General features: G+C 42.0%; 1 protein-coding gene across 1 annotated transcript in view; it reads right to left on the bottom strand.

The window, feature by feature from the left end:
• Positions 1–12,304, bottom strand: part of TMTC1 (transmembrane O-mannosyltransferase targeting cadherins 1) — a 222,348-nt gene that overhangs the window by 127,976 nt on the left and 82,068 nt on the right. The window contains exons 6-7 of the mRNA XM_060776763.2: positions 5,381–5,462; positions 4,357–4,460 (exon numbers count right to left, since the gene is read on the bottom strand). Of these exons, the coding sequence (XP_060632746.2) occupies positions 4,357–4,460; positions 5,381–5,462 (186 nt within the window). The remainder of the gene's footprint in view (positions 1–4,356; positions 4,461–5,380; positions 5,463–12,304) is intronic.

Below are 12,304 nucleotides of genomic sequence, written 5' to 3'. Positions count from 1 at the left end.
CACCAAATTTGGCAACAAAATGTCTCACAACACAAGGAGTGACCATCACTCAAAAAATTATGATTTTGTCATTGGGGACTTGTAGTTGCTGGGATTTATAGTTCACCTACAATCAAAGAGCATTCTGAACTCTATCAACGATGGAATTGAAGCAAACTTGGCACACAGAAATCCCATGACCAACAGAAAATACTGGAAGTGTTTGGTGGGCATTGACCTTGAGAGCACTGTGGACTCAAACAATGATGGATCCGGACCAAACTTGGCACAAGCATTCAATACGCCCAAATATGAACAGAGATGGAGTTTGGGGAAAATAGACCTTGACATTTGGAGTTGTAGTCACTGGAATTCACAGTTCACCTACAATCAAAGAGAATTCTGAACCCCACGAACAACAGAATTGGGGCAAACTTCCTACACAGAACCCCCATGACCAACAGAAAATACTTAAGGCCATCCAATCCAACTCCCTTCATCAGGGTAGGAAAACATAATCACAGTCCTCCTGACAAAGAGCCATCCAGCCATAGATAGATAGATAGATAGATAGATAGATAGATAGATAGATAGATAGATAGATATAGATGGGTTGGACTGGATGGCCCATGAGATCTCTTCCAACTCTTTGATTCTTTGATTCTATGATAGATAGATATGATTCACACACAGACATAGTATCATAGATTTGAAAGGGACCCTTAAAGAAGGACAATGATATGTTGCATGTTCCAGGGTGGGAAAACCAGACACTCTCCACATCACTGACAAAGAAACAGCAAAAAATACTGTTTACCCACAAGCATAAAGAAATTACATATATTAGAAACCAACACTTTCTCATTACTTTATTTTCCAGATCAATGGACTGGGCCACAGCAATGTGTGGCAGGTGACAGCTAGTAAAATATAAAATAGATTTATAATGTGAATTTTGAGAGAAAATACATTCAAATATGTGCATTAAAATGTCAAGGAGATTGTTGTTGTTGTTTTTTTAAAAAAAAACACACACATTCATGCAGACATGGGTAGGTGAATTATAAGATTAATTCATATAGGACAGCTTCAGATAGTGCCATTCATCCCAATGTTTGGGCAAGAACTCTGCTCCCATGAGGCATCTTTTCTGCTCATTGTCATCTCCCCTCATGACATATGTACCAACCTGACATATGTACCAGTGGTGATATACATGCACACAAACATGCTCTCAAAAGAAGCTGTTAACCATTATCTTTTTGAAATGATTCAGCTGACAGAAAGATGAGCATCCTAAGCAATACAGAAACCAGGAAGGTTCTGCCGCATGGATGGGCTCCTTGATAAGAGTGCCTCAGAGTAAACAAACCAATCCACCAGAGATCGAGAGCCCATAAATAACAGCACCTGGTTATAATTGCAGCCACATATGTTTTACAACATTATTATGAAGTGCCTTGTCAAGCGGATTTGATTTAGAGCAACGCACAAGATGGAAACAGCCTCGAGCTGTAAGAGCTTCAGCTGTAAATACCGAAGTGAAAAACTGTTACTCTTAATGAAGGGCATTAATAACATCCTTCCACAGCATTTAGGAAGAGTTAAAATTCTGTTGATGATCTGGGGAAGCACACACATGGGTCCTTAAAAGAGAAAAAATGTTAATCGCCTGCAAAACCTGCCCCGTGCTGTTCTTTTCCGTTCCGCCCTCTTACATGACCCCTGAGAACATTTGGTATTTTCTTCTCCCAAGACTCCCCATTTAATCGATTGCGGAGATACAAAGAGCTGTTGTCTATCTACGAGACAGCTCTCACTTCAGGTGGCTTCTATGCCACAGTCTCTTCACCCGCTAGTTTTTTCTGCTTTTCTTAAACCTAGACATCTTGGCCGGTGTTTGGGAACATTACATTTTTATTGCAATTCCCAAAATCCCCCTGAAAGCATGACCATGCTGTTCAAGGGATTCTGGGACCTCCAGTTACATTTTTAAAAGTAGGGTTTTTTGATAAATTATCAAAAAGTTAACTTTTTCCAAACTCCAGTCATTAGGCTGGACAAACCAAAGACTTAAAAGAGTATCAAAGGCTCCTAGGGTGATTCATTCTCTTCAGAACGTTCTCTTCCCTTTCTGTTCGTTGGATTAGCGTGAGCAAATTTCAGGCAAAAGAAGACAAGCCATGAAAGGCTTTCGCACAAAGCAAACAAGAAACGTGGGGCTCGCTTTGCCTCATTCACTGGCTAGGCTGGATTTCCCCTAGCCATTCAGATAAATTGCCTAATTTAAATGAGGACTCGGTAGGACGGTAGATCTCCTTTGAACTAAAGCATCCTGAGAGCATTTGACAAGATCAGCTTTTGAATTAACCCAAGCTTTTGATGTACGGATGATTATCCCTAGACCCCCAAGTGACTTTCTGAAGCTTGCAAGAGTTCACGCTCCTGGTAATGGATCGTGAGCTACTGCCAGCACCTAACTAACCATTTAAGGAAAATAAAATAGGAAATAAAAGCACAATATTGGCTCTTCTGCAATAGATGGAAATAAGAGAACAAAAATTGGTTCTTCTTTAACAGAGGGAAGTAAAACCACAACTATTGGTTATTTTCTTCAGCAACAGAAGCATTCTACTTCTGTTCCTCAAACCCAACAAACTCTCTTGTTCTTGGGTTGTTGTAGGTTTTTTCGGGCTATATGGCCATGTTCTAGAGGCATTCTCTCCTGAAGTTTCACCTGCATCTATGGCAAGCATCCTTAGAGGTAGTGAGGTTGTTCTTGTGTACTTTCCAGTTGTTTCTAACCCTCAGATGAACCTATCGCAGAGTCTTCTCAACAAGGTTTGTTCACAAGGCTTTCACACTTTTTGTGTGTGTCAGGAGCTACTTGAGAAATTGCAAGTTGTTTCTGGTGTGAGAGAACTGGCCGTCTGCAAGGACGTTGCCCAGGGGATGCCCAGATGCTTGATGTTTTACCATCCTTGTGGGAGGCTTCTCTCATGTCCCTGCATGGGGAGCTGGAGCTGACAGAGGGAGCTCAACCCACTCTCCCTGGATTCAAACCGCTGATCTGTTGGTCAGCAGTACTGCTGGCACAAAGGTTTAACCCACTCCACCACCGGGGGCTCTTTCACAATGAAAGAGTATGACTTGCCTAAGGTCACCAAATGGGTTTCTGTGGCTTATCAGGGATTCAAATGCTGGTCTCCAGAGCCTTAGTCCAATGTCCAAACCACTACTATATCACTACACATTCAATGTCAAATTCCATAGGGTGCTCTTTTTCTGCAAAAAAGAAGGAAAACCTCTACGTAAGTAGTAATTCCTTCTATAAATCGGTTGCAGTATTCCCCATATTGTCCAACATTTTAAAATTGCTATTTTTTCAAAACCAGATCTGCATTTCTGGGCAACTCCAGCACTTTTTCCTTATTCACTCTGGGACAGCCTTTTTGTTAACCCATGAGATCCCAAATAGGTCCCACCATACTTGTCCAACTCTGCTACTCAGAAATAACTTCCAGGTGTGCATTTTTATATAGAGGCTTCTTTGTTTTACACAAGTCTTTCTGCCCCGTGTTTGGGGAGATAAGGGGAATTTCCCCCGTAATTTCTTCTCTAGCTAAATGCAACAGTATGTTGTGGCCTGACTGTTTTCATACTTTGAAGACCAAGAGAGATAATCCAGCACACATTGTTTTTCTATGGAGATAGAGCAGAAAAGCCAGCCCCTGTCCAAGTTTATGATCACTGTTTATTTCATCTGTGAAGAATATGAATGCTGACTTTTCCAGATGAATTTAGTGAACCACCTCCTCTGGACAAATAGATATTTCCCAATCATGTTCAAGGAATGGTCAAAATTATGTATGAAATGAGGATGAAAGTGGTACATTAGGACTGTCAGTGACCACCAATGTTTGGATATTCTCTGCAGCTGGAATGAGTTAATAGACTAGTTCCATCACTATTATATTTCCAAGATTATATATTATGTTTCCAAGATGAGCCCCCGGTGGTGCAGTGGGTTAAACCCTTGTGCTGGAAGGACTGAAGACTGACAGACTGCAGGTTCGACTCCGGGGAGAGCGAATGAGCTCCCTCTATCAGCTCCAGCTCCTCATACAAGGACATGAGAGAAGCCTCCCACAAGCATGGTAACACATCAAAACATCCAGGTGTCCCCTGGGAAACGTCCCAGCACACCAGAAGTGACTTGTAATTTCTCAAGTCGCTCCTGACACGACAAAAAAATATTTCCAAGGAGTTTTGTTAATTGTGTTTTTCAAGTAAGAGGAACCCAGTTTATGAGCTCAACTGGTTTATGTTGCCAGGAACAAATATCCATCAAATTCTGTGTGTCTCCTGGTTTCATACCTTGTAAGGAGATATGGCGAGAAGGAAGCTGGATTGTCCTGTTCGGAAAACGCTGGCATGGAGCCTCCCATTATCCAGAGACGGAAATACAGCAGAAGGGTCACCTTCAGATAAGAAGAACAGGCATTCAAGTTGTTTTTTCAGGAGGCATGCAATTCTTTATAACCAGCAAACACAACAATATTATGGATGTTTGACTTCTCTGAATATGTTCAGGGCTTCACTTCTTTCCTTGAGCAAGACAATACTACAGAACCCATCAAAAGGGTCGGGCTTTAGCACAGCGGGTTAACTGCCAGCTGCAGAAAATCTTGCTGATTGAAAGGTTGACAGTTCAAGCCCGGTTCAGGGTGAGCTCCCAGCTGTCAGCCCACCTTTTGCTTTAGCAGATCGAAAACAATAATGTGAGTAGATAAATAGGCACCGCTTTAAGTGGGGAGGTAATAAAGGCGCCTATAAGGCCAACAATTCAAGCGGGAGGTTGTCTATGGGCAACAAAAAAGCTCCTTGGCATGGAAGATGGAGTGATAGTATCTCCCCGTGACCAGAGTCGAGCACAGTCTCCAGATGCCAAGAGATGGAAAAGATGGGCAAAGCTCTGTTTATGTATTGTCTGCCCTTGTCAATTGGATAACGGCACTGAACGTTTGCCATATATGTGTTCTGTAATCAGCCCTGAGTCCCCTCAGAGAGATAGAGCAGAATATAACTAAAGTATATTATTATTATTATTATCATCATCATCATTATCATCATCATCATCATCATCCCTTGCCAGCATGGCCAATGATGAGCGAAGATGGAAGTTGCAATCCAACAACATCTTGGGCAAGGGGTTGCATTTGCTATCCCTCAACAAGTCATTGTTCTGACCAAGCATGACAATTTCCATATTCATCCTTTAATCCCAGCAGAGTAAGATACAATAGTGTTAGCTTTAGTCGTTAGTGTGAAAATTTGGCACAAACATATCATTCATCTTCAGAAACTAAAGGAATATAATGCAATGTATAACATTACTTACATATGTAAGTACCAAAGCAGCCCTCTTCAAAAAAGGTCTTGTGGTATGTAAGAACTTCCGTTTGTTACTTGTTGTCATGTAACTAAAATGGGAAAGAGAGAGAGAGAAAGAGAGCATGTATGAAGACAGGCAATGAGCAACAGTCCTTTGGAACTGTAGGGTGAAAATGTTAATTTATTGTATTTCTATACTTTCTTTCTAAAATAAAACTTTTATTTTGGAAATGAGAGACGTCTTGCATTCATAGAAGACCCCCTTCTATGCATGGTACTTTCATTAAAATAGAATAATAGAATTCTAGAGTTGGAAGAGATCTTGCAGACCATCCAGTCCAACCCCTGCCAAGAAGCAGGAAAACTGCATTCAAAACACCTCCGAGAGATGGCCATCCAACCTATGATTAAAAACCTCCAAAGAAGGAGCCTCCACCACACTCTGCAGCAGAGAGTTCCACTGCTGAACAGCTCTCACCCTGACTGTCACGTTCAGGTGGAATCTCCTTTTCTGTAGTTTGAAGCCATTGTTCCCTGTCCTAGTCTCCAGAGCAGCAGAAAATAAGCTTGCTCCCTCCTCCCTATGACTTCCCCTCGTATATTTATACATGGCCCTCATCATGTCACCTCTCAGCCTTCTCTTCTTCAGGCTAAACATGCCCAGCTCTTGAAGCCACTTCTCATAGGGCTTGTTCTCCAGACCCTTGATCATTTTAGTCACCCTCCTCTGGACACATTCCAGCTTGTCAATATCTCCCTTCAATTGTGGTGCCCAGAGCTGGACACAGAATTCCAGGTGTGGTCTAACCAAGGCAAAATAGAGGCAAAATAAACAGAAGTACCTTCTGTTTGTAGAATGAAAGCTTAGCATCCAAGCATACCTCCTTCCTTTCCACTTAGCCATAAATATAAATGTCAACAAAATACAAATATTGGCATTGCTCAATGTCTAGGATACAAAGAAGACCATGGGAGAAGCCTCTCTCACACTCACCCTACAAGTCAGGTGGGTTTCAGGCAAACCTTTTGTTCAGAGATCTCCCAAATAGAAATGAAGTGATTACCAAATTTCTCTAGGGTTTTTCTCCCAAAAAACACACAGGGAAATGTCAAAATCAATCATTGGATCAGTAGTTCTATATGTAGACAGGTAGCAACCTTAAAAAACCTTAAAATGTGAAGGAAAGCTCTCCATGCCAACAAGCCGAGAGGGACAAAGCCCACATGGTATTTTTGGTCGAAAAACTTAAACAGCAAAAGCAAACATGGGGGAAATCTGGATTTGCTCCAGAAAGTACATCATCTAATTAAATAAATGTCATGTCAAACGTAATAAAATGGGCCACAAAACACAGAGAAAGTTAAATTACCTCAGAGCATTTACATTAGTATTTGCTCTTGACATATAAGTTAAATGCCAAGCTAGGCTAAAACCCTGTAAGGTTCAACATTATAACAACCCCCATTGATTTCATACAAGTGACAACACCCCACTTTAATAGGCAAGTCCAAATGACTGCTAGTATCTGATCTCAGCCTTGACATAAAGCCACTGAAGAGAATGAGCAGTCAATTTAATTAACCCCAGAGCTGGCCCTTTCCACCTTCTGTTTGTCGCCTTATCTAATGGACCTGTCAAAGGGAAAGTTGAAAAACTATGGAGGAACTTCCCATAGTTATGTTATCATGGACAGATCACTATCTAGTGGAGCTTAGACTCACTGGGACTTTGAGCCTCTGCGAGGGAGTGGGGTTGACCAAGTGTGCATCAACGCTGTAGAATTAATGCAAACGGACACTACTTTTTCAATGCCACGGAATCCAGAAAGCTGCCGTTTGGTGAGACATCAACACTTTTTTAGCAGATCTTGTAAAACTGCAACTCCCAAGATTCCTCAGTATTGAGTCATAGCCATGAAACTAATATCAAACTGCATTATTTCTACAGTGTAAATGTACCCTAAGACTGCCTGACTTAAGAGGCTCACCAATCTGAACGAATTCTTTCTTTGTGTTGCCTTGATAGGTGAACTTGTCATAGAATCATAGACCAGGGGTGCATCTGATTTGTAGATTTATCACACTTTAAGACCACATGGGAGTTGTAGTTTGGTTTATTACCAACAGTCTTTGGCAGAGAAGGCTAAAGAGTATGTAAAACTACAGATCCCATGATTCCATAGCATTGAGCCATGGCAGTTAAATGTGATGCTAAACTGCATCCATTCTACAATGTATATGCATCCCACAAGGGCCATATAATCTAATCCCATTCTGCCATGCAGGAATACAATCAAAGCATTCATGACAGATGGCCATCCAGGCTATATTTAAAAACTTCCAAAGAAGAAATCTGAAAGCATTGAGCATTGAATTGTTGAAGGCTTTCATGGCCAGAATCACTGGATGGTTGTGTGGTTTCCAGGCTGTATGGCCATGCTCCGGAAGCATTCCCTCCTGACGTTTTGCCCACATCTATAGCAGGCATCCTCAGAAGTTGTGAGGTCTGTTGGAAACAAGGAAAGTAGGGTTTATATTTCTGTGGAAGGTCCAGGGTGGGAGAAAGAACTCTTGTCTGTTGGAGGTAGGTGTGAATGTAGCAACTGGCCACTTTGATTAACATTTAATGTTCTAACAGTTTTCAAGGTCTGGCTTCTTACTGCCTGGGGGAATTCTTTGTTGGGAGGTTATTAGTTGGTCCTGATTGTTTCTTGTCTGGAATTCCCCTGTTTTTGAGTGTTGTTCTTTATTTACCGTTGTGATTTTAGAGTTTTTTTAAATACTGGTAGCAAGATTTTGTTCATTTTCATAGTTTCTTCCTTTCTGTTGAAAGGTTTCTTCCTCTGAGGATGCCTGCCATAGATGCAGGCAAAACGTCAGTTGAGAATGCTTCTGGAACACGGCCATACACCCTGGAAAACACACAACAACCCACTGAGCATTGAGTTCACAACCTTCTGCATGAAAGTGCATCTGGAGGCTGAAGGAAAATATCATTGGGAGGGCCAAATTCATATTAGGGGACAATGTTCTCATTTTGTCTCACTTCCCTCCATAACTACACACCCAACAAGGTCACACAATTATGTGGAATCCTAGAGGTCCTCAGACCTAGGAATGAACTACCTGGAAATATTTGTACTCAGATTTTAGAATCTTTTTCATGTTCAGGAAGAGAATAAGCATCCCTGTCTTCTAGGGGTGGGAGATAGGTTGAAGTGATTGCCAAGCAGCAGGGGTAGGCAAAAATGGCATATATAACCAGGATCTGTCTCTGACTGCTCAACAGAAGAGCATGTTTTGTCTCAGGCATTTCTTTCTATAGGATTTGGACAGCCTCAGCATGGAGACCATGTTACTCCTAAATCAGCATAAATGCTAGGTTTGGTCTTGCAGAAATATGTAGCTGCTCACCACAACATGTTGGGGCAAAAAAGTATTTCATACTAGCTTAGCTGCCCTAAAAGACATTGTGGAATTACTTCACCATTTCATTTCCTAACAATTTTCAGTAATGAGCCATCGTCACAGCAACAAATGAAGATATTCTCAATAAAGCATATATGCCCTTATATTGTATATACAGTTTGTCTGTAGACCAACACAGAGGACTTGAAGTTGTGTTTTCCTGAAAAGGAGACCGCATCCCAAAATGATGTCATCATTGCACCACGAAGGTCTTTTTATAACTGAGACAGCAGGGTAGGTGGCCCCATAAAACTCTAGACCATGGGGTTTACAGGAGTATTAAACATTGCTGGTACCAGATGGACTTGTGTGAATGAAAACAAACTACTCAGGAGGCCAGACAGTTTCTCTTTGTTAAGACAAAAAAAGCCAACAATCCAAAAACATAGAAGCAAATATAGTTTTGATCGCTACTTGTAATTTTAATGGTCTTTTGGGGGACTCAGGAGACAGAAGTCTGTTGAGATCAGAAGCTGGGAAATCATGGCCCCATAGATGTTTTGGCTAGCAAGACCAAAGCCAGTGTAGTCAGGAATGATGGGGATTATTGTCCAAAACATTTTGTTCCTCAAGCTTTCTTTTGAAGATAGTAATGTTGATTATTATTTCGTGTATTTCAAAATATGTGGCATAACTGCTCTGACAAATCACTGGAAGTCATAAGTGATTTGCTGAGAGGTCCTCTCACCATCTTTAATTGCCATTCCACCGGGCACTGAGCGAGAGGGAGCCAGTCTATCAAACAGGCATTCTCCAGCAGCCGCTGAGAGAATGCCATCATCTTTAACTGCTCCAGGGTGGCCTTTTCCATCGACTGCCCAGCAGAGTAGTGTTGTACTGAGGGCATGATTCCATCGAGGTGCCTATGGTCTCAACCACCAGCAAGAACAATGAGCACTACAACTTGATTGGCAACTTCCCTGAGCTGCACTCTACTCGGCCTTCCCTCCCACTGCCCAGCATCAACTTGGAGAGGTTGGTGTGGCAAAGCCATTCTAACATCGCTGCCATATTCTACTACCATGCTGTGACATCGCTGCTAACTAGCCATAGTCCAAAGTTACTTCAAGTCATTGATACCTTATAGGACAGTGGTTCTCAACCTGGGGTCCCCACCCAGGTGTTTTTGACCTTCAACTCCCAGAAATCCTATCATCTGGTTGGGATTTCTGGGAATTGTAGGCCAACAACATCTAGGGACCCCAGGTTGAGAACCACTATTATAGGATGACAGTACTGGGGAATTTTACCAACCAGCCCCCCCCCCCCCCCCGCCCGCCCTTTGACTATCAACTTAATAGTGCAACTGGGCTTAGCTTGGGGCCACTGGCTTCTCTGCTGATGCTTGCTCTACTTCCAATTCTGTTCTTCCTGGGCTTTAGTGGGGTCTTTTGTTTTGTTTGTGTTTTGTTTTTCAGTTTTTGGGTGTGTATGAAGACTTCTCTTGATTTTTTCACTGACTCATGTTTATGTGTTGATTTGTTTATTCTTATTTGTAATGTGGCATTGAATTTTGTCATAACTGTAAGCTGCTCTGAGTCCCCTTAGGGGTGAGAAGAGCAGGGTAGAAATATAGTAAATGAATACATATGTTACTTGAAGACATGTAAAACAACAACAAAGTTTAAGTTATCCTTGCTACATTTGGGGGCTTGCTTATGCGCAAGCTAAAAAGACTCTTTTCACATTCTGCAGAGCAGATTCTGAACACTTATTTCCAAATCCTAACCCAATGGTACCACGGTTGAAAACCAACCATTTGGAGCCCAGTTCCACATGGGAGACCATATGCCTGTAGAAGAAGATAAGCCAGAGCCTACATACTTCAGAGAGTGACTCCATTAGGGAGAACTTCTGTCATTTAGATTAGGCTCAACATCCCACTGCTTAGGGAGATAGTATAATCAGCAGGAAGAAACATTGCTGTCCTTCCCACCTGCGTTCTGTGGAATGAGAAACAGAAATTGGCTTACCCAGATAGAACAGCATAACAAGAATCCTGGCGTTCTTACTGAGATTCAGTAGGGTAGAAACTCCATTAAAAATGGTCCCCTTTACAGCATAGCAGCCAAAGTAAAGCGAAAATCTAACTGCAAGGAAGTCTCTACTCATATTTACAGGAATGTTAAAGCTCCCTTTTGCCTTTCTGTCCCCACATAGGGCCAAATGGAGCAGGTGTAAGTGCTGGACGTAAGGCATGTTCACCCCTTTAGTACCTGTGACTAGTGTTTTGTGCATTGGCAACCCCAAAGTCAACTTATCACAGGTTTTCTTATCACCTGACATCCGCCGGGAAGTAGCAGCCAATAGTGAAAGGACCAAGGCAGTGACATCTCCAGCTCATCCCTTGTTTGGGTATCAGCCAGCATGTCAACGACTTAAATCAAGAAATACTATTCTAAGATCTACAGAGACACTCGCTGGAACACCTCAGCAAGCGAGAGTCCAAAAGTGGCAGGCTCAAACCCAGAAACTCAACCAATGGCTGATACCAAATGAGAGACTCCCCCCTGGGCACACAGAAGACTGAGCGACTTGGAAGGCGCTGAACAGACTGCACTCTGGCACCACGAGATGCAGAGCCAAATCTTAAGAAATGGGGCTACAAAGTAGAGTCCATAACATGCAAGTGTGGAGAAGAGCAAACCACAGACCACCTGCTGCAATACAACCTGAGCCCTGCTACATACACGATGGAGGACCTTCTTGCGGCAACACCAGAGGCACTCCAAGTGGCCAGATACTGGTCAAAGGACATTTAATCAACTACCAAGTTTACAAACTTTGTGGGGGTTTTTAACCTGTTTGTTTGTTTTGTTCTATTAGAAATGTAATACAATGGTCTGGTTGCCCCTGACACAAAAAATAAATATTGGCTGGATTTCTTGAGAAGAGGCTTGTCCTTGCCTTCATTGAGGCTGAGACTTGCCCAAGGTCACCCAGTGGTTTTATGATTGAGCCGGGATTAAGATACCTGGTCTCCAAAGTCATAGTTCAACGCTCAAACCATCACCCATAAAAGCAACTAAAATACTTGCAAAGGACTACTGAATAATAAATTAGCAGAAAAGGAGCAATCAGATAACTTTATGAAGAACAGGTCTCTTAGTTGTCGGTGGTAATACCTCCTGCAGAGAACCATTATGTCCACATGCAATTTGTCAGTAAAAATTAGTTGTTGGGAAACAACAGCAGGAAAAAAAGTTGTTGCCTTCATATTCAACTTCTGTGATCCCCAAAGGCATCAAACATCCACTATTAGTGACAGGATCTGCCAGATGGTTACAGCAGACTTTTTATGTTCATACAAGCCAATAAAAAGTAAAGAAAGAAGTTGAAATACTGCATGAACATGGCAGAGAGGTAATCAATTAGGAAACCCTTTCCGCATATGCCATATTGGTGCTTGCTGTTAATTACTGTCAAATCAACTTTCAATTATGGTGATTCTATGAGTGAGAAA

This window comes from Anolis sagrei, chromosome 5, assembly GCF_037176765.1.
Source record: "Anolis sagrei isolate rAnoSag1 chromosome 5, rAnoSag1.mat, whole genome shotgun sequence".
In the NCBI taxonomy this organism is placed as follows: Eukaryota; Metazoa; Chordata; class Lepidosauria; order Squamata; family Dactyloidae; genus Anolis; species Anolis sagrei.
The sequence above is the reverse complement of the archived record's forward strand: the minus strand, read 5'-3'. Positions and strand labels throughout refer to the sequence as shown.